Source organism: Pyrus communis, chromosome 16, assembly GCF_041283825.1.
Source record: "Pyrus communis isolate YQ-2024b chromosome 16, ASM4128382v1, whole genome shotgun sequence".
Taxonomy (NCBI): Eukaryota; Viridiplantae; Streptophyta; class Magnoliopsida; order Rosales; family Rosaceae; genus Pyrus; species Pyrus communis.
This window is the reverse complement of record NC_142580.1, coordinates 3726968-3748531: the sequence shown is the minus strand read 5'-3', so window position 1 is coordinate 3748531 and position 21564 is coordinate 3726968. Positions and strand designations below refer to the sequence as shown.

At 39.5% G+C, this 21564-nt stretch overlaps 4 protein-coding genes across 7 annotated transcripts; 2 read left to right on the top strand and 2 right to left on the bottom strand.

Annotated features, from left to right (window-relative positions):
- Positions 1-1445: 1445 nt before the first annotated feature.
- LOC137731003 (uncharacterized) lies at positions 1446-7802 on the top strand. Its single transcript, XM_068470037.2, has 4 exons — positions 1446-2075; positions 3695-3930; positions 4151-4967; positions 5361-7802. The coding sequence occupies exons 2-4, from the start codon at positions 3697-3699 to the stop codon at positions 7502-7504; spliced, it is 3195 nt and encodes a 1064-aa protein (XP_068326138.1). The 5' UTR covers positions 1446-2075; positions 3695-3696; the 3' UTR covers positions 7505-7802.
- A 2884-nt stretch (positions 7803-10686) lies between these two features.
- On the top strand, positions 10687-13374 carry LOC137732321 (pentatricopeptide repeat-containing protein At2g03380, mitochondrial-like). Its single transcript, XM_068471629.2, has one exon. It carries the CDS (start codon positions 10778-10780, stop codon positions 12920-12922), a length of 2145 nt encoding a protein of 714 aa, XP_068327730.1. The 5' UTR covers positions 10687-10777; the 3' UTR covers positions 12923-13374.
- Positions 12005-16788, bottom strand: LOC137732986 (Tetratricopeptide repeat (TPR)-like superfamily protein). 2 transcript variants are annotated; one of them, XR_015957929.1, is made up of 3 exons: positions 14253-16787; positions 13458-13552; positions 12005-13262 (listed from the first exon to the last, which is right to left on the bottom strand). XR_015957929.1 is itself a non-coding variant. In XM_068472213.2 (1 exon), exon 1 carries the CDS (start codon positions 16681-16683, stop codon positions 14341-14343), a length of 2343 nt encoding a protein of 780 aa, XP_068328314.1. In that variant the 5' UTR covers positions 16684-16788; the 3' UTR covers positions 14167-14340. The 2 variants fall into 2 exon arrangements, 1 of the variants encoding a protein (XP_068328314.1); XM_068472213.2 differs by lacking the exons at positions 12005-13262; positions 13458-13552 and having other exon boundaries at positions 14167-16788.
- A 698-nt stretch (positions 16789-17486) lies between these two features.
- On the bottom strand, positions 17487-20762 carry LOC137731845 (clp protease adapter protein ClpF, chloroplastic). 3 transcript variants are annotated; one of them, XM_068471083.2, is made up of 9 exons: positions 20611-20762; positions 19809-20254; positions 19638-19697; positions 19106-19200; positions 18766-18938; positions 18355-18467; positions 18071-18116; positions 17922-17962; positions 17487-17788 (listed from the first exon to the last, which is right to left on the bottom strand). In XM_068471083.2, exons 2-9 carry the CDS (start codon positions 20139-20141, stop codon positions 17633-17635), a joined length of 1017 nt encoding a protein of 338 aa, XP_068327184.1. In that variant the 5' UTR covers positions 20142-20254; positions 20611-20762; the 3' UTR covers positions 17487-17632. The 3 variants fall into 3 exon arrangements, with proteins under 3 accessions (XP_068327184.1, XP_088544504.1, XP_068327185.1); XM_088688378.1 differs by having other exon boundaries at positions 19809-20372; positions 20611-20759; XM_068471084.2 differs by having other exon boundaries at positions 19809-20230; positions 20611-20747.
- Positions 20763-21564: the final 802 nt, after the last annotated feature.

The window sequence follows — 21564 nt, the reverse complement described above, 5'->3', positions numbered from 1 at the left end:
AAGGAAGTTTGACTCAATGAGTATGCACGAGAAAAGGTTTTCATGTCAGGTAAAGACAATTAGAAGTGGTAGATCAAATACAACTAAATAATATATTTTTTAAAAAATATACCTAATTTCTATCCCGATCTTAAATTAATTTTCTAACATTAAAAATAAATAAAGCAGACTTTATAGTGCCAAGTTAAGTAGAACAAATGTGCTCTCTTGTAAAACCTGAATCATGAGTACGATTTACTCTCCTTGCGCTCTAGGTTGGTGCAACTTGGTTTTGATTTGTAGACCAGATTTGCCCTAGGGTTTTGGACAACTCAACCTCCATATCTCTGTCACTGGAGCTAGGCAGGCACCATGTTTAGTTTATGTCCAAAACTGGTATCCATCAGATGCATTGTTTGCTTTGCCTATACTATCCACTTACGCTTTTTTTGGGATTGTTTTGTGCGGTTCCCATTTTGCTAGTTTTGTTTGATAGACGTTTCTATCTTTGCTAGCTCTAACATTGGATAAGACCCGAGTAAAGTTGAGAGAGACTAAAATACATGTTATTGTTCGATGTGTTTTACAAATGACGTGATTAGGCGAGTTTCCTCATTTTCAAATAAGTACTAGTTTTGACATTATGGATTAGAATTACGAGAATTTTCAAACGTCATTTTCGGACAGAGCGAGTTTTCAAATTGTCTCATTGAGATAGTAACTACTCCCTAACAAATATTTAATAATTTTAGATGTGCTAATCAAATTAATGGATGCATTTACAAACTTTTTATTTCTCGAATAATACATTTAAGGCAAATTATTTTATGAAAATCTAGCATAACCAACCGCAGATTAATGTCACCTGAGTAATTAGTTTGGTAAAACAAAAAATCATGATTAATTAAAGTGATTAACTCTCCTAATTGACCTGACACACTCATCGTGCGATTTAAGATTCAGCTCAAAAAAAGGCCACGTGGCACATGCTCCTATATTATCTGCTTTTATAACGAAGTACACAGTTTCCGAGTGTTTTCGCAAATGACAGATACACACACACACACACTCGCTAGTACAAGAAAAACAGAGGATCGGCCAATCACTGCCAAACAGCAGAAGCATCAAGAATCCCATTTTCGTAAATAAAGTGTATCCAGAAGGGCATTTGTTTCCTGTCCCTTAAGCCTCAGGAAACCTCATCCTTGCCACAGTACCAGGGGGACCCACATTTTGTCTGCTGGGATTAACCGATTAATCACTGATTAAAATGGAAAATTGCCGTGCTTTTTGTGCTAATTAGTAATTAATCAGTCTTTTTTTAACAAACCTAGGCTCAGAAAGCTGCTTTGGTGTGCCTGTGCCCCCTGCTGCTGCAGAAGTGCAGGCGTTGCATATATAAATGCATAATATATATATATATATATATATATATGTATATGTATATTTTATCTGATATGCAGTCTACCAAGACTTGTTTAATGTTATTTTTTGATATCTGTACCAAAAGCAAGGAAGGTGGAGAGAATCTAGAAATGCCCATTTCTTTTCATTTCCTGAAAAACCCATAAATAAATTATTGGGTTATAAATATTAATGGAGAGAAAAATAAATAGAGAGAGAGTGTGAGAGAAGAAAAGAAAAAGCAGAGAATAAAAAGAGACCGGATGTTGACAAATTTCATGTCACTGTTCTTAGAAGGTCGTTTGTTTGTGTGAAGATTTCTTATCTGGGATATCTCTCTCTAACAAGTAGAAGTCTTTCTCTCTCTAAAGTTCTGTGCTTTTCTTTTTTTTTTTTTTTGTTAGAGAGAGAGGGTGAGGGAGATAGAGATGGAGAGAGAGAGTGGCCCATCAGATCGAAATCTCCTTTTTCTCAACCTGATGACGATCTAAGCTTCCTGAATGGTGTTTGCAAAAGCACCCACTTTGTTGTTTCTTTGTATAATTTCAGATATACAGTTTTAGTTTTCAGCTGCTTTGCTGTTTTTTTCATAGCGTGAATTTTCCACCATGTGAAAGCTTCTGCTAAATGATTCAATCTGTTGGGGATGATGCTTTTGAGGAGGAGAGGTGAAAACGGGATGTGGGTCTGAGGTAAAATTCTTATATTTTTTTTCTGGGTAAATTGAATTTTCTGAATTCAGATAGGTTTTTTGTGGTGATTTGGTGAATTGGGTATTCAAATTGACCATCAAGTTCGGCTAAATTGTTGGGTTTTATGGCTTGAATGTTTGGGTTTATGGGTTTGTGCATTTGTTTCTTCATTGCAAATTGTCGACTTTACAAAAAAGTTTTCAGGTTCTTTTCTTTGTTGATTGGTTTGTTGGAAAATTAGATTGTGTGTGTGCGCGTCTGGGTAATTTTAGACTTAGTTACTGTGGATTCTGGGTTTCTGTAGTCTGCAATTTTTCGAGATCTGTGTAGTTAACTTTTATTGCAAAGTTCAATTCTGGATCATAATATTTCTGAATGTTCCAGTATGTTGGGCTTTTCCCCTCAAATTTCTCTGTGTATTGGTGATACTGTGAAAGCATGTCTCTATTTATTGCTTATTTTCTTTCAGCTTTTTTGGCCTTTTTGTTTCTGCTTCGAATTGCATTAGTTAAAGATACCTCTTTTGTTTTCTCAAAGCTCGCATTCATTAGGCTTGATATTGAAGGGAATGGTAAATTTAGTTTCAATTGTTGTTGGTTCATTGAGGCTTCTATTGATGGGTTGATTCCGCTTTGGTTGCATCGATACCCATTGAATGCAATGGGTTCCCAGTTCGAATATAGATGACATCCACTGATTTGGAAATCATACTAAGTGTTCACTTATGTGTGTCTTTTGTAAATTGAATGGTTTGGTATATCTTTCAATTAAGCTGTAATGTCTGCTACTTGAGGTTGTGAAACACTTTGTGCATGTGCTGTTTTGGCTCAGTTCCTTTAGTTGTCGCTGGTTTCCCTTGTATACGACAAATGTGGATTCCTGCTCTTTTATCAGCATTATGTTTTTTCTGGTCGAATAGCAGCAGCATGTTGGATTTTGTTCAAGAGATCATGCAAAATTTTCAGCTGAAGTGCATTAATGTTCATTGTTGAGGCTTTCAAGAGTGCAAAATTTTCTATATTTGGCGACATGAATTATAAATAGACTTCGGATAGTAGCTTTTATCATATTTGCGGCACTGTCAAGTTTTCAACTATAGTGTACAGGACTCGAGAGTGTCTGGAGGTCCTTTTGTGTAGCAATCACTTGCATTACTCTGACAGTTCTCGGTGAAGATGGGATTCATGTAATTTGGTTGAAGAAACATTAGGTTCTCAATTTAGCCATAGTGATAGCAAATCACGTTGCACCGTTGGCCCTTGCCCTGATTTGTGCATGAGAATTTCCTCATCTTTGTGTTCGTAGTTTGTACCAACTTAAGTGGTTAGCACTGTTGTCATTCCCTTCATCTCACCTTATTTCAGGGTGGGGTGGGAACATGGATGATTTAATAGTTCTTATGAGTTAAATCTAAGCATCTTTCTTATTCAGGCTAGTGTGTCACACTGAAACAATTTCCCTCTCTGGTCATATTGAGTGCCGGGATGCGTAGTTCTGCTAAATAGGATTCTTTAACATGTACTTGATATCATTTTCCTTCTGTTGTCCATCAGTTTCTCTGTTTGGTATGCCTTTAATTTTGACACTGAAATGTTTCTTTGTTGTTTTTCCTTTTCCAGGAATGGGAACAAAAATGCAGTGTAAAAGCTACATGCCCGGGTATTACTCAGTGAGGGATCTTAACGAGGATCCAAACAATTGTAGCTGGCCCTTATATTACGGAGATAAAACCTTGTCAAATAGGCAGTATCGCAATGGTTTCTTGCCGAGGGCCATGCCTGATGCTTTTCCAGGGTATGATAAGGATGTAGTCAAGCAGACCATGCTTAAGCATGAGGCCATATTTAAGAATCAGGTACTTACTTTCTTATCATGCAATATTTCTCAAACCTTGACAAATTCTTCGTGATTCTATCTGTTGGATATCTTTGTATATTTATTGAATTCTATATTTGGAGGACCTTAATTTGGTGTATTGACTGTTTGAACCCACACGTAGAGCCTTGTTTGCTAATGTATTATTGTACTCAATATAGTAGGAACTTGAACATTTATGGGATTTTCATGTCTTCCAGGTGATTGAACTTCACCGGCTGTACAGAATTCAAAGGGACTTGATGGATGAAATAAAATGGAAAGAACTACATAGAAACCAGATACCCATGGAGACATCATTGTTGTCAAGTCCCTTAGCATCTCAAATTACATCTGAAGATGCTCGGAAATGGCATGATTCCAGCCTTCCTTTGGTAAACTCTGTTAATGCTGGACCATCGATTCCAGGTGTTGAAGGTACCCATTCTCCATCTAGTGCCGTGAAAGGAAACAACCAAAAAATTGGTTTGTTTCCATACCAAAATGGGATTAGTTCGAAAGTTGTTGAGGTGATGGAGTCAAGACCCACAAAAGTGAGGAAAAAAATGTTTGATCTTCAACTTCCAGCTGATGTGTATGTTGATTCTGACGAAGGGGAGCAGTTCACTGATGAGAAAGCTTCTGGCACTCCTACTTGTCAGCCGAATAAAAATTGTAAAACCACACTCGAGGGTGGTGCAAAGCTCTTTTTCTGCGAAGGTGCGAAGACAGATTGCAAAGGACATGTTTCAAGATCTGATACATGTTCGAGGAGCACAAATGGTTTGGCTGACTTGAATGAGCCTATTCAAATTGAAGAAACAAATGCTTCAGAATACGCTTATCCTCTGGGCCATGACTCTTATCATGGAAAGATTCAGGGTACCGATCAGGCGGCTAAGTCTAGATTGCAGCTTTTAGGTTTGCCGAAGGAAATATCACTCAACCCTCATCATGTACGTGATAAGGTTATCCCAAACAACATATATTTGGAGAACGGAAGTGGAAAAGGGTGGTTTTCGCATGTTCTTGAAGCAGGTATACATGAAATTTGATTGAACTTTAAGTTAGTCCTTTTTGACATCTGCATTTCCTTTTATTTTAGTATTCGTATGTGCAGTTATTGTAGATTCTAGATTGTTTGAAAGAAATTGATAAAGAAATCAAAATTATAAATACGAATGTATTAGAAAACAAGAAGTTTAACCGAAATATAAAAGATGAAATAAAGGATTAATCAAACAACTTATATTAGTCTTCAGAACTGCGGGATCATCTCATTCTTTCACAATTGACCATGCACGTATTTGGTGAATCTTTAGGCACCTGTTAAGGGCTATGTTGCCATTCGGCTAGGCTTTGAGAATGCAGAATTTCTTGTTATAGATTTTTCCATTATAAAAATTAATATCAGCTCTCATTGTATTACAGGGCAAAGTAAAAGCAACCTTAAAACTGTTTCCCAATGTCTCCAAACAGAAAGGTTGCCGATATCGTCCCATCCAATGCAAGTTTCTATTAACAATGTTCACGAAACCGCTTTCTATCTGAATGATAAAAGCAAGGTGGACTTGTGGAGAGAGAGGACAGTTTGTGGTGCGGAGAATTCAGATAGAAGTCATGAAATTTCCAATAATAAGCATCAGAATATTTTTGTGACTTCTCATATGCCCAGTCCATATCATCACATTCTTCCTTCCTCGGATGTGGCCAGGTCATGGACTCACTCGGTTTCATCTTGGGAAAAGCCAGGCAATGGCGTAAGCCAAAAGCCAATATCAGTTCAAACTCACCCGTGTTTTCCTTCATCTGCTACCTTGAGCAAGAGTTCCCAGTCATCAGTTCAGAGCAATGGGATCTTTGGAGATAGGTGGTATCTTAACAGCAATTCTAGTTCTAACCATGGTTCTGGAAGTGAAGTACCATACCAAAATGGTTTTCACCATGGTTCATCTTCAGGGTCTAAGGAACTAGTTCGCTTCCCGTCTCTCAGCTGCGACTATCAGAGCAGCAGTAACGATCACAACGGAGGCCCTGAGCACTTGAGGAGTCAGGGTTCAGTGACACACTACAAGGGTTCAAGTTGCAAGGATTTGAAGTTTGCAAAGGAAGTAAACTTAAATGTGGTGCTTTCAAAGAGCTCATCCAATGAAGAAATACCCCAGCAATGTCTTAGGATCGTAGGGGGGGAACAAAAGCATGAGGACGATCTTGCAGCTTTGCCGTGGCTAAGAGCCAAGCCTGCTTTTAAGAATGAGTTTGCCAATGTAGGCAGAGTTTCAAAGACTGGTGTACAGGATTTAAATCAAACTTTTGCCGAGGACATAAAATCAGTTCCTTGCGAGAATGATGTTGAGGCCAGAAGGACTGAACTAGGTGACAGCCCGTGCAAGAGAAAACTTCTTGGGTTTCCTATTTTTGTTAAGTCCCATAACACTAAGAACGAGTCTTATTCTCTTACCTCCCCTTCTGTGGAAAATAACAAGAGAAATGGAGGACTGGATATCAACTTGCCTTGTGATCCTTCAGCTCCTGACTTGGCCACAAAGAATGTAGAAGAAATTGTAGTTGTAGACGAGAGAATAGATACGAAGGTTGCAAGTTTCAGACGTGTCATCGATTTGAACTCGTGTGTTAGTGATGATGAAGAATCTTTGAAACCTTCTGCTCCAGCCACCAGTGTGAAGATCACAGTAGAAATAGATTTGGAAGCCCCAATTGTACCCGGGACTGATGAAAGTGTCATTCTTGTGGAAGCGTCTCCTGAAAAGCAGAAAGCAATGCCTTTAGCATCGCCACAACACCCAGCTGAACCTCCTCAAGAGGAACTTGTGAGAGTAGCAGCGGAGGCAATAGTTGCCATCTCATCATCTGGTCCTGACAATCATACTGATGAATCCTCTTGCAGTCCACCGGAAGCTTCTTCAATCGACCCCCTTCTGTGGTTTGTGGAGATAGCTTCCACTTGTGGGAATGATCTTGAGAGCAAGTTTGACATCGTTGTGAGAGACAAAGATGGTGATGATGATGATGATGAATCTTTATCAGACGCGTTTGATTACTTTGAATTCGTGACTTTGAAACTGAGAGAGACCAAGGAAGAAGATTACATGCCTAAGCCTCTGGTTCCAGAAAACTTGAACCTGGAAGAAACAGGAAACACATTACTACCAAATCCTCCCAGAAGAGGCCAGTCAAGGAGAGGGAGGCAGCGGAGGGACTTCCAAAGGGATATCCTTCCCGGTCTGGCTTCCTTGTCAAGGCACGAGGTGACAGAAGATCTCCAGACATTTGGAGGATTAATGCGGGCAATGGGCCATTCATGGCAGACGGGACTAACCAGGAGAAACTCAACAAGAAACGGTTGTGGTAGGGGCAGGCGACGAGCAGTGGTGAATCCCTCTCCTCCTGTGGAAACTATCCCAGCTTGCAGTCCACTGGTACAGCAGCTTAATAATACAGAAATGGGACTGGAAGATAGAAGCCTAACCGGTTGGGGTAAGACAACCAGAAGGCCTCGTAGGCAAAGATGCGCGGCAGGTAATAATCTCCCATCATCCGTCCCTTTAACCTAAACAATGGGAAGAGGGTTTTAACTTGTTGAGTTTCCATAGAGAAAAAATAGGGTGGTGGTTTCTGTGGCTGCAGGGGTTTGAGGTTGCCATGGGGATTGACTGCCCTCTGTACATTTCTTAGCCCAAAGTTTGGGTTGGTTTGATTTTTCTGTCTTTGGGTGGTACCATCTTTGTATTTTTCATAAATAATGTTGCATAAATTTATTCCCGGATAGATACCACTCCTCTTTTATTTGCTCGTACATTGCTTCTCTTCTGGGAATTGAGATGTGAATTTATCGCTTATTTCAGATGTAAATATTCTTCTTTTGATTTATGTTTATTCAACTGATCCAAACTTCGAAGTTCGAAGGAGATTCAAACTAGGGTGTAGAGGCAGGAACACATTTTTTCTAGCCAACTCAGCTATACTCCGGTCTACAATATGTTTCCTAGATTGACCCCCAGGTTTTATTTTTATTTTTATACAACGATATAAGTGGGTGAGGTTTGAACTAAGTTACATAATGAGCTAACAAATAATCTTTATTATCAAATTCACTATTTATGAAAGGTGAACTTTAAAACTTACCACTTACGAGAGTAAAGAAAAATACTAAAAAGCTGTAATGTTAGAAGGGGCGGAAATTTGATATGTGATTTTTTTGGTAATGTTGTTGCCGCATGAGCACGTAAAACAAGAGAACAAGTTTACACGTGGCCACATGATGTGCCTTGTTTGTTTGCGAACCAGGAAAGCGGTTTTGGTTCATTCTCTAACTTTTTGCAGAAATTAGGCAAGGTTTTTGGCCAAACATGTCCCACCAATAAGCTTCCTTTAATTTTCAATTTGCATTGACAAAGCTAAGATTAACAAATTAAAATATTATGTACCCAAAAGCATGAAAAATGAAGGACAAAAGAGGGCCAACTAACAAGAAGCTCTAAATGGAATTTGCCGTGGTCGACGCAATCTTTGCCAACCTATTACTTTACCTAATCTCCACCTTCTCATATCTTCGTCCTTTTATTAGTAAAAAAATTGGTCAAAACTTTAGTAGTGTTGTACGACCACATTATTTATAAAATAAATAAATACCAGATTTGTTGTGCATTTTTGGTTTAATTGATCTTACGCAACCTATTCAGTGGAAGATTACGACATTAATCAAAGATTTTGATATTTAATTTATTTATTCACAACGAATAGAAGATTGACATTAATAGATGGTAAAAAGTTAGTGTAATGAATTACTATCATTGGCTCCTGTATAGTAGTATTATTCTTTACTGGTAAATGATAAATTTTATGTTTGAATCGTGTTGATGGCGTGTTCAAACCAATTTAACTCCCCCTCCTTAACGTAAATATCTAGTTGTATTGGAAAAAAACTTATTATTCTTGTATAGAAAAGTTAAGCCCACTAAAAGCAATTCCACCCCTAAAGACTTTGGGCCAGCATTCAATGCATTTATCTACTCAGTGAACAGTGATAGACCCCAATGAACAGTAATAGACCAAGAGCATCTCCACCCCTAAAAAAGAAAAAGCCTAGTCAATCTTATTAAAATATTATTATTTATTATAAAATAATAAAAATAATAATTTTATTATAAAAAAAAAAAAATAAGTCAGGAACCTTTCCACTAAAACCCTTTATACTCTCCCTCTACATCCCCAACCGGTTATTTCTCTCTCTATTTTCTCTCCCCCTCTCTCTTTTCCAGCTCACTCCCGTGAGCTCTCATTCTCCTTCCTCTTCAAAACCTTCAACAAATCAAACACAAAATATTATTTTGTAATCCCTGGAGCTCAAGGAACGTAACCATGGCCTTGCATGCAGCATCGGTGCATGGTGCAAGGTCCTACCATTGAAGCCGAAAGCTTGAGCTCTCAATCTCTAACCCAGGTGATGTTTCTATCACTGTATTGTGTTCTTAAGCTTTAAATCATGTTGTGTTGCAATTTTTGTGGTTAATTTGAGGGCTTAATTCGCTGCATGTGATTCTGACAAAGGAAAACAGACAACTCCGACGAGTTCAAGGTCCAATCTCGGTGAAATCTCTTGCATTTCACCTGGGTAAGTTCTCAATCCTATTCTTATGGTTTCTAACATATAAATCGTGTTGGAAACCTTTGTGTTGATGCAAACATGCTGTTGGTGCATTTTTTTTTCAGATTTTCCGTTGAACTCGGGTCATCACTTTCAGGCCATTTGCCTTTTCCCTCTGTGGCTCATTCCATCCCTGATGTTAGCATGGCGTCATACGGGCCCGTCCCAAGGTCTGTCAATTTTGGGCTGGCATGGAGACCAACTTGGGCCGGGTGCCAGGCAATCCCGTGGGCTGGGGAGACTTCCTTAGGTGCTGGGCCATTTTTTTGGTTGTGTGCCGGCCTATCCCACCCCCGGTGGAAGTGCTCTAACAATCTCCCCGTATCAAACCCTAGCTCACTCTCTTCTCTCTCTATTTTAAAAAACATATACAGAGAAAGAGAGAGAGACACACACACATGCATGTGCTGCATGCATGACTTGCTAAAACCCAACCTAGGATTTTCCTTGTGCCCGTAACACAAATGGTATACCACGTGTTATTATATAAGTGGTGAAAATTTTTATTTTTTATGTTATTAATTTTTTAACACAAGAATCTCACAATTTGTATAAAAAGTACCACCCCTTGTCTTAGGCATATTGAAAAGTTTATCGTCATCATGACTACTATTGGAAAACAACACTACAAAAATAAAACAGGAGAATGTAATTCAATTTGAAGTATTTTTATTCTAAGGCAAAAAAATAAAAAAAAACTATTAATGTAGTTGACGATGGGACAAAAAGGTGGGAGATAAAAGTGGAGTGTTTGAAGGGGGTACGCGCCCCAACGCAAGTTGGGTTTGTTACCTTTTTTTTAATCTTTTTATTTGTCTTTTGTTCTTATTATTAAATAAAGTTAGTGGATGATTTTTGATTAAAATGTAAAGATTTGAAGTCATTTTCATTAGTTTTTTTATTAAATAATAGATGTCCTATTATTGCTTTGTTTTTTAACCAAAAAATAAAAATAGAAATAAAAAATAACAAAAATAAAACGGACCTTAAGCTTCAGAACCGGCCCACAATTTTTGGGCTGACCAATTTCTCAAGGCCCATAAAATAACGCAAAACAAAAGGTCAGGACGCGCCAAAACAAGAACCGGATGGGTGGTTTAGCGGCATCAGCGGCCATAAATCAACCGCTTTTCAAACACTGAAAAAATTTCCGACAAGTTAAAAAACAAAAGGAAATTTGATGAGGACGGCGGTGAAGAAATTCGTCTCCCCCTTACATCTGCAAATACCCAATACGCCCTTACGTCAGGGTCGGACTCTGACGCATGCCATCTACCAATCACCACCGTTGGAGCCACCCGACCTTTCTCAAACCATAGCGTCGACGCACGCGGTGTTTTCGAACCCGTGTTTTAATCTTCTCGTTTTGTGCAGGAACATCGATTCCCTGAAGAAAGTCCACAGCTTGCTCGTCCTACACGGCCTCGCCGACGATCTCCTTTGCCGAACAAAATTGATCAGTTTATATGGGTCATTTGGGTACATCAAGTGTGCCCGGTATCTGTTCGATAAAATGCCAAGCCCAGATTTTTATTCGTGGAAAGTGATGCTGAGGTGGTACTTTATGCACAATTTGTATGAAGAGGTTATAGGGTTTTATAATCGTATGAGAATGTGCGTAAGAGAGCATGACAACGTTGTTTTCTCGATTGTGTTGAAGGCGTGTAGTGAGTTGCGAGATTTTGATGAAGGGAGGAAGGTGCACTGCCGGATTGTTAAGGTGGCAAGTCCTGATAGTTTCGTGTTGACGGGTTTGGTGGATGTGTATGCGAAGTGTGGATGGATTGAGTGTTCTCAGGTGGTTTTTGAAGGGATTGTTGATAGAAATGTGGTTTGTTGGACTTCAATGATAGTTGGGTATGTGCAAAATGATTGTCCGGAAGATGGGTTGGTCTTGTTTAATAGGATGAGAGAGGGGTTGGTTGAAGGGAATCAGTTCACGTTAGGAAGCGTACTTACGGCGTGTACAAAGTTAAGATCTTTGCTTCAAGGAAAGTGGATTCATGGACATTTGATTAAGAATGGTATTGAACTTAACTCTTTTCTGGTGACATCCCTTCTGGACTTGTATGTCAAGTGCGGGGACATTGGAGATGCTCGTTCCATATTTGATGAGTTTTGTGGGACCGATCTTGTTTCATGGACAGCAATGATTGTAGGGTACACTCAATGTGGGTATCCCGACGAGGCTTTGGAGTTGTTTACGGATAGGAAATGGGTTGGTCTCTTGCCCAATTCTATAACTACTGCAAGTGTGCTTTCTTCTTGTGCACAGTCAGATAATTTGAATTTGGGAAGGTCAATCCACGGTCTTGGGATAAAACTTGGGTTGGAGGAACCTACTGTGAGAAATGCTCTGGTGGACATGTATGCAAAATGCCATATGATTGGTGATGCTCGTTATATCTTTGAAACAATCTCCGACAAGAATGTGATTGCTTGGAATTCAATTATTTCCGGGTATTCCCAAAACGGGTCTGCACATGAAGCCCTGCAACTGTTTCATCAAATGAGATCAGAATCATTCTCACATGATGCGTTCACATTGGCAAGTGTCCTCTCAGCTTGCGCTTCCCTTGGTTTTCTTCCAGTTGGTTCATCGCTTCATGCTCACTCCATAAAGGATGGCCTATTAACTGCAAATATCTATGTTGGCACTGCACTTTTAAACTTCTACGCCAAGTGCGGGGATGCTGAATCTGCTCGTCTAGTTTTTGATGCAATGGGAGAGAAGAACACTATCACATGGAGTGCAATGATTGGCGGTTATGGAATTCAGGGTGACAGTACAGGTTCCGTTGCACTTTTCAGTGATATGTTGAAGAATCATCTGGAGCCCAACGAAGTAATCTTCACGACCTTATTGTCAGCTTGTAGCCATACGGGAATGATTGCAGAAGGGTGGAGGTATTTCAATTCACTCTGCAAAGACTATAACTTCAAGCCCTCAATGAAGCATTACGCGTGTATGGTCGATCTATTGGCTCGTGCTGGTAAACTTGAAGAGGCCCTGGAATTCATTGAGAGAATGCCGATTCAGCCAGATGTTAGTTTGTTTGGGGCTTTTCTCCACGGATGTGGACTCTATTCGAGGTTTGATCTTGGCGGAGTGGCGATAAGAAGAATGCTAGAGCTGAATCCTGGTGAAGCTTGCTATTATGTGCTAATGTGTAACCTTTATGCTTCAGATGGTCGATGGAGCCAGGTTAATCAGGTTAGAGAGCTAATGAAGCAAAGAGGATTGAGCAAGTCCCTTGCATATAGCCAAGTAGAGATGGATATCAGAAATCACATTGCACCTGTTAGGTTGGCATGTCTTGCTTAGGATATAAAGAGTCGATTTTCGAGTGAGGAGATGTAGCAATGCCAAGAGTCAAATTGCAGCGGCGCCCTGCACCCTGTTGATTACCAGTTCTTGCACAGGAACTGCACCCAAGATCTGGATGAATGGATACAAAATTTGAAGCCCCAAGAGTAAGGCACTTTCTGCAACTTCAGCATACTGTTGGTCTGAAGGTAACATTCACGGGCATGCTTCTTCAAAAGCTAATGAAGAAACATGGCATTCTGTACGGCTACCCTGGATGACTTAACAGCATTCGATTAAGAGATCATCCGTGACGATCGTTGATGCAAGACTTGGAAGGCACAATGTACAAGGCGGCCTGCGGGTTGAGTGAACAGATTTGTACTTGGATGTGAATAGTGGTGCACCAAAAATGAAAGAAATAATGGGAAAATTCAAAATTAATCGAATGTGTGTGTTACAATTATTGTCATTTGACAGAATAAATTGGTAAAATTACAACCCTTTGGGTGTTGACCTCCAAAAATACAATGAACAAACTCAAATCTCTTACCTGCCTGTGATTTTAGTCTTTAGACACACTTCAAGAACGAGTAGAACGCACAAGGCAGGCGTTCCTTAGAAATTCAAGTGCCAATTCTGAATGATCTGCCGGCTTCATGGGCGGATCCATATGAGGACACGGGAGGTCCCGGGACCCTCCGGAAGTCCGAAGAAACACTTGCGATCGACCTTCGGGATCCTTTAACAATTTGGGCAGGTGCAGCGGAGAGGCTTATTGCCTCCATGGATGTGCATGCAGCAGTGCTTATAACGAAGAAGAAGAGGTTTCTAATTTTCGTTTTAATCCTCCAAATTGTTGCAACCTCCCAACTTTAAACTCAAGTTACCCCATCCCTTAGCACCATTTGCTGTTCCACCACCTCTAGCTGCCTAATTTTATTTCTTCCAAATTCATTTAAGTTTTTTAATCTTAGAGTCTCAACTCTCAATTGTAATATATATGTTACATTAACAAATTTCATCTTTGTAGATTCATTACGGTTATCCACCCCTTCTAGGGGCTTGGAAGACTCACAGAGGCATTTCAGCTTTCTCCTGGCCACAGTCAAGCAGACTCACCAGTTTGAAGCCTCGAACCCGAGACGTCCCTGTTTTTTGTATTTTGAGAGCCGAAATCCGCACCCTTACCATTGGGCCACTTGATGTGGTTGATTAATTTTGATTATTCAATGAACCAAATTCAATAAAAAATAGTGATATGGAACCAAACTAGTTTTTTTATTTTTATTTTTTTTTGAAACTTTTATCGTGGGACCCCGCGATCTTGAAATCCTAGATCCGCCACTGGCCGGCTTCACATTCCGACTTGTATATAATTCTTCAAGAGAATATAATAGTGTCAGGATTCAACACATCAAATTCTACGTTATCCTTTATTCACGAGTGAGAGACTGAAATTTTTCCAAGAAACTGTAAACCTCCTTCATTTGGGGAAGAGGGGTATCTCCAGCTCCAAATCTGTGAACTTGCTTATCGAGCTCAATTATACTGTATCCGGGGACCTTCCTTAGACCGATACCTTTCATCATTAGTCTCACATTTCCAAATTCATCCCAGTTCCCCCCTTCAGCGTATATGTTAGAAAATAAGGTGTAGTATCCAGTGTCATCTGTGCTGATATCTAAAACGTCTCTTTTAATGCTTTCGATCATGTCCATCCTCTGGTGGATTCGACATCCATTAAGCAAAGCGCCCCATATGCTGGCATCTACAGGGGTTGGCATTGATTTGATAGTCTCATATGCTCCGTTGAGATCACCAGCTCGACTTAGAAGGTCAACTATACAAGCAAAATGTTCAGCAGTAGGCTCAATGCCGAAATCCCTCATTGATCTGAAATAGAACCTTCCCTTTTCGACAGCTCCTGCGTGACTGCAAGCTGAAAGAATATTCATGAAAATGATCTCATTTGGTTGCACTCCCGTTTCCACCATCTGATCAAAGAGTGATGTGGCAGCATTACTCCGGCCATGCATACCATAACCAGCAATCATGACACTCCATGACACAACGCTTCTCTCTTCCATCATATCGAAGACTCCCTGAGCTGACCGCAGGTCACCACACTTGGCATACATGTCAGTTAGAGCTGTATCAGTAAACAAATCTTTCCTGATGCCCAAAGTTATGAGCTTGTGGTGAACCCATTTCCCCTTTTCCAGATAACCTAATTCGGAACAAGCTTGAATAATACTTAATATAGTGACTTCATTGATCTCATGACAGTTCAAGAACATTTCATCAAAAAGACTGATCGCCATGACAGGGTTACCATTTTGAGAAAATCCGGAAATCATAGCGTTCCATGTTACAATACCAAGGTGTTTAACCTTGTCGAATATCATGTATGCTGAATCTACAAACCCACATTTTGAGTACATGTCAATAAGTGAATTTAACACAAACTCATCCAAATAGCCTCTTTTGATTATATGACCATGTATCTGATGTCCAAGCTCTAAAGACCCGACCTTTCCACACACCGAGAGAGCACTTGACATGCTGAATGAATCTGGCATTAGTCCTTGGGTCTGCATCTGCATAAAGAGTACCAATGCCTCTCTCAACAAACCTTTCTGACAATAGCCTGAAATGATTGTGTTCCATGAAACAACATTTCTCCCTCCCATTGTATTAATAACTTTCTGGCAATAGCTTAGTCCCCCAATTTCAGAGTACAATTCGAACAATGCAGATCCTAAAAAATCAAGGTCAGGGTCTACACTATTCCTAATAGCAAAGCAATGAACAGAACTCCCTTCTCTGTGCAAGCCTAACCTAATACAGGACCGCAGAACACACATCAAGGTTACCGAATTCGGTTCCACCTTCGACTCTTGCATCTCAACAAAAGCGTCCAGCGCTTCCGAAAAAGAACCAGTTTGATTGTAACAGGATATCATTGCGGTCCAAGATGCAGTGTCCCAATGACTAACACTACCAAAGATCGTTTTTGCACTTTGCAAGTCACCACATTTACTGTACATTGAAATGAGAGAATTATCCAAAGGCCCATCAGTCTTAATTCCCCTTCTAACAACATGGCCATGTACTGACCTTGCTTCTCTCAACAATGCCAACTCCCCACAAGCCTCAGCCACACAAAGCATTGTAACCGAATCCAGTTCAACACCTTCAAAAACCATCCAACGGAACAAATCCAACCCTTCACTTGCCTCCCCATTCTCCACAGAGCACGAAATAATCGAACTCCACGACACCACATCCCTCACCGGCATTGCGTCAAACACCTTCCGGGCATCACCTAAGCTACCCAGTTCCCCATACAAACCAAGCAACGAGGTCTCGACCACCGCATCGGAGTCAAACCCAGATTTGATTATCCTCCCATGCACCTTCCCGCCAACACCCAGACCACCAAACCCCGAACAAGCTCTCAAAACAGAAGGAAATATAAACCTGTTCATCCAGTTTTCACGGTGCAACATTTCGTGATAGAGCAGAATGGCTTCTTGGAAGCAGTGATTCCACACGAAGCACTTCATGAGCACGCCGCACATGAAAGAATCTGGGTTGGGGAAGGTTTTGAAGACGTCGGTGGAAGATTGGAGGGAACCCATTTGGGCGTAGGATTCTATGAGCTTGGTGGAGGCCTGTGGGTCTCTGTGGAGACCCGAGACGACAAGGTGGGCGTGGAGTTGGGTGAGTGTTCGTAGGACGGTGCAGGACCTGAACAATGGCATGTACAGGGTCATGGCAAAGCAATGACATGGGAGATGGATGAGTCAAAGACGAAGAGTGAGATTCTGTCTCTCGTCTCTCTGTCTCTGTCTCTCTCTGTGTCACTGAACTTTTGGTCAAATAGTGGCGGCAAAACCCGGCAAAAGATTAAGAGATTGGGCTGGTGGGAACCAGATCCATTAAAACTGAGCCATCTAATCAAATTAATCCACGCCGTTGAAATTTGATTCAACAGTTACAATTATTATAACTTTAGAGATCCTCTGTTTGTAGTTATTAGATCAAATTTTAACGGTCCGAATTAATTAATTAGGTGGCTCAGTTTTGGTGGATCAGGAGAAGATCCGGTTCCAAGCTGGTGGACTTTAAATCCATGTAGCTAGCTCGAGATTTCACCTTCTCCCTTGTATATTCTAGGTGTAGGGCCAGTTGGAAAATGCTTTTTATGTTCAAAGGTGCTTCAATTGGAAGCACATCGAGATGTTAAATAAAAATATAAGTGCTTTTTCGAAAATTAGCACATAACAAATGCTTTTGCAGAAAGCATTTTAAATCTATTTTTTAAACTTAAAAAAACTTCTGACCTTTTTTAGCTAGACATGCTTAACATGCCCGTATTTCGTTTCTAATATCGGTCCAATCCGGCCAAATAGTGCTCCTGAATGCAATAAAGGAGCACTAACTATGATTTATGTACAGCTTATTGTGCATTTTGTACCCCAAGTACTGTTTTTGATTAAGAGTTTGTACCCGTTCCCGTTCTATTTGTGCATATTCCTTAGTTTAAATTCAAATGTTAAAAGTAGCACTATGAAAATTATGACAAAACGCCGTCGTATAAGGCAGAATAAAATTTCAGACAAACAGATAAGAGACTTGTTTAGATAAAGAAGGAAAGAATATATTGATGGGCAGTACGTGAATCAGCATCTTATAATACAAGGGTCTGTTGCCGGGATTTCACTAAGCATCACTTCCTTCCCCCTCGTCTTGTGGATCGTAGGGGATTTCATGTCGTGGCCGATTGTACTTCTCTCGCAATTGCTTGATGGGGATGAAATCTCCAGCTGCATCCATCCCATAGAACAGAAAGGAAATGTAGGGATGATCAAATCGATCCTGCACAAGGTTAACGAAACAGACTGGTTTGGCAGGGAATTTTTTTATGTTCTTCAAGGACAAATACAACTCAACAAGAGGAAACAAAACATCAGCGATGAAACGAAACAAAAAGAGGGAGACTTCTACTCACCAAGTCTGGTTCTTCAGGGGCTAACAGATTCTCCTCAGAAACTGCAAAAAGACAGGCGGATTAAGTGCCTAAAATGCAGATATATAGACAACGCGTGAGGAGAAGACTTAAATCTGAGAAGGTTTTGGGTCAAAAAGTTTGAGTATTACCATATGCCACCAGAAGGTTGGGGTCCGCATGTACATCAACCAAAATCTGAGGAAAGATGATGTGGATATCATTCAAAATCATATTGCATTGCATGCAATGCTTACTCACCCACACAGCAAGAGTATGATAGAAACGGGGATAGAAATCAAAGCAATCAATCAGAAGCAAACCATGCATATATCATTACTGTTGTTATTGCTGATATTCCAATTCATTTTAATAGATCGTATCAGAAGCATATGTGAGTGCATAGTCATGAAGGGCTTTAAAATAGGTTTCAAACCTGATAAAATGGCTGATTAGAACCGCGTGTCAACTTTTCAACCTGTGCAGTTTTCATCCATGTACTTGATTCAGAACACACCGGATCCATCCCACAAACCACGGCGCGATAGCCTGAAAAAATAACATAAGATTTGTATAACAGAAGAAAGCACGAAAGGAAATGAAGCAATGAAACACATAAAATCCAGTTTTACTTTTTCACGCTGCTACTTGTTAAACAGATTCTACAAGGTTTTTGTAGTGAAAATTTCATTGAAATTGCTCCAGATTTATAAAATACAACTACCCAAATATGCACCCAACATGACTACACAATCAAGAAGCATACTTTTTCAGACTACTGGACACCACAGCTTACATAAAAAATAATTTGGAAGACAAATCTCAGCAAAAAACACAGAATACATACCAAAAATTTTATGCCTCACTCTCTGTCCCAAACGAAATGAATAATTTGCATTTTCATGTGCTAAAGCTTTGGCGGATGCAGCCAGTGACTCTGCCTCCAGTTTAGAAATTGTATCTCGTAGCTTGGCTGCCACTGCATAATTCTCACTCTCAATTGCATTCTGCAGGTCTGCACTGTAAGGAAAGACAAAGAAGCAGTATACTTTAATGAATAGTTGACCGCATATGCCAAAATCATCGAAGGGTCAAAAGGAAGTAGAAAGAAGAAACATATAAATTCCACCATTTGTACTGAATTAAACTCTTAATTAGATAGAATATGGAAAACTTTGGGGAATTACCGTAAGCGAATGATACTTATCGCCTTATCTTGAGCTTCACTCTTTGGGGACAAACCCCTTTTTGCCTCCTGCTGCTTAATAACCTCAGCTTCAACCTTCCAAGAAGAGCACTTATTAGGAACGCCGCAATTATTTCTTTCTCCATTCACCAGGAAGCTTACACGTGTTGATATGGGACACACCAAAAGACTACATCCCAACATTCCTTTTCAAAGACCAAAAAAGCAGCTAACATAGATCTTGTTTACAGCACTTTTTGGTTTTTGTAATGTTACTAAACTTTAAGTTTCATCATAATGGTTCATAGAAAAGCTAGGCACACTAAACCTGCATTAACAATTGCTACTGTTTCTCTAGATATTGCTAAGAAAGTCTACAGAAGATTAAAAGGCCTTCTTTCATATTCTTTGCCTTCTGTAATTTGGAGCTCAAAATTTGTTAGATTACAAGAAAAAAAGAAAAAAAAGATATTATAAGCAAGCCTTGCCCACCTGGTTAGCATATCACTTATATTCGGGATGAGAGATCTAACCTCAGTCAGCTTGTTTCTTAGTTGTTGTGCAACATCATACTGTTCCGTGTTCAAAGCATACTGCCAATGCATCCCAAGAATCAAATGCTTGTTAGACTAACAAAATTGAGAGAAATCCACACTAGTTAAACCTAATACGAAATGAAAGCTATAAGAGAAGAACCATCGAACCTGTACTCGAGTTGCCAGGTCCAGCTGAAAAAAGAATATCAAAATATCTTCATTAGCACTCTCGCTCTGCTCCGAGCTTGCATTCAACCCCTGATCACCCCCTTTAAACAGCCAACCAGCTTCCACCCTCATATTCCTTTGTCTTACCACATCGGTGTTACCTCTTAAGAATAAGCTTTGACGGCACAGATGCCAGATACCACACCTTTCGACACCAGTACTCATCCGGGTTTTGCTCATTAGTTTGAAATGCCTCCTCCACGAAGGCATTGATCTACATAACCCACCATTGCAAGACGCAGTCAGAGCACTCAGTGACAGACCTTGCACCATTTTGTTCTACTGATCAAACTCGATACCCTTCACAGAATACTACGCTTCCTCAGTTGTTCTTCCACACTTGTGTATAGAAATATCAGCATCTATACATATACAGTAAGTCCACACTGCATTTGAATTCATGCAGATATCCATTTTTGAAACATGCAACCAAAACAAAAACATTAAATTCGAACCGGGTCCCGGAAACCCCACTTCAACAAAAAATCATTCAAGCAAACATTCCTGATATGTACAAAAACAAGTGCAAGACATCAACTTCCAGGTGTGAAAAAATGGAAAAGTAAAATAATCACATAAACCCAGTGGAAATTCACATAAACCCAGTTGAAAACTCGTATCAAAATCCCATCTTTCTAAATTATCCCATTAAATACTCATTAATTGTGTTCTAAATTTTAGCGGAGCAATCCTATTCCAATAAGCAAACAAAATAGATTAGCCTGAGTATTTATTTGCTCACCGGAGAGTGGCCGGAGAAAGCAGAGAAGAAGCAAACTCTGGCTGCCTGGTTTTTGGGTTCGCCTTCGTCTTCAAGATTTTTATGAGAATTAAGTTGCAGAAAATGTAGAAAATAGTGTGTGGAACCGGAACGGTTTCAAGCTGAGTCGCACTGGGATTTATCGGGTGCGCCGTGGATTAGCATATTACTGTGTTTCTCTCGAAAGTTATCTGACAAGTGTAACCAATAGATTTGGAGAACAGAAGGAGAAATATCTATATATTTTTTTCAAAGAGAATTATTATTAGCACTTCAAAAATCTCATTTGACGCTTCAATTTTTTTATAATTAAAAATAAAAATATATTTATGAGGAGTGTAGAATGATATTTTTGGAATGTTAATAACAATTTCCTTCTTAAATTAAACTATTGTTATTTTACTGTACTACTTTTTAATTTTGTATTTTTTTTTGTTTTAAAATGGAAGGAGAGAGGAAGAGAGGGAGAGGGAGAGGGAACGTGGGACTTTTTATTTTTTAATTTTTGATTAGAGATATGTTAGAATCATGTGAACTTTAATGAAAAACCACATTTTTACACTAAAAAGTCAATCATGGTACTTATCATTAAAACTCAAAGGTTTTAAACTCTTTTCATTAGTTTTCACTAGAATTATAGGTAGGTGAGGCTTTAAAAAAATAGCAAAATTTTGATTGTGTGGAATTACGTTACTACCCACATTTCTTATCTATGTTTAGTTTTAATTAGATGGTTAGAATGATAATTTCATGAGCTTTTAGTGGTTCTATTATATTAATATGGAGTTTAGATTAACCAACTCCTTATTTCCAACTTTTTTGGGGTAATTTTAACCGTTTGGATTCAATAAAAAGAGAACTTTTTTTTTAGCCAAAATAGTTTATGCGATTGGATCTTAAAATTTGAAAGCGATAGAATTGGTTTGTGAAATGGTC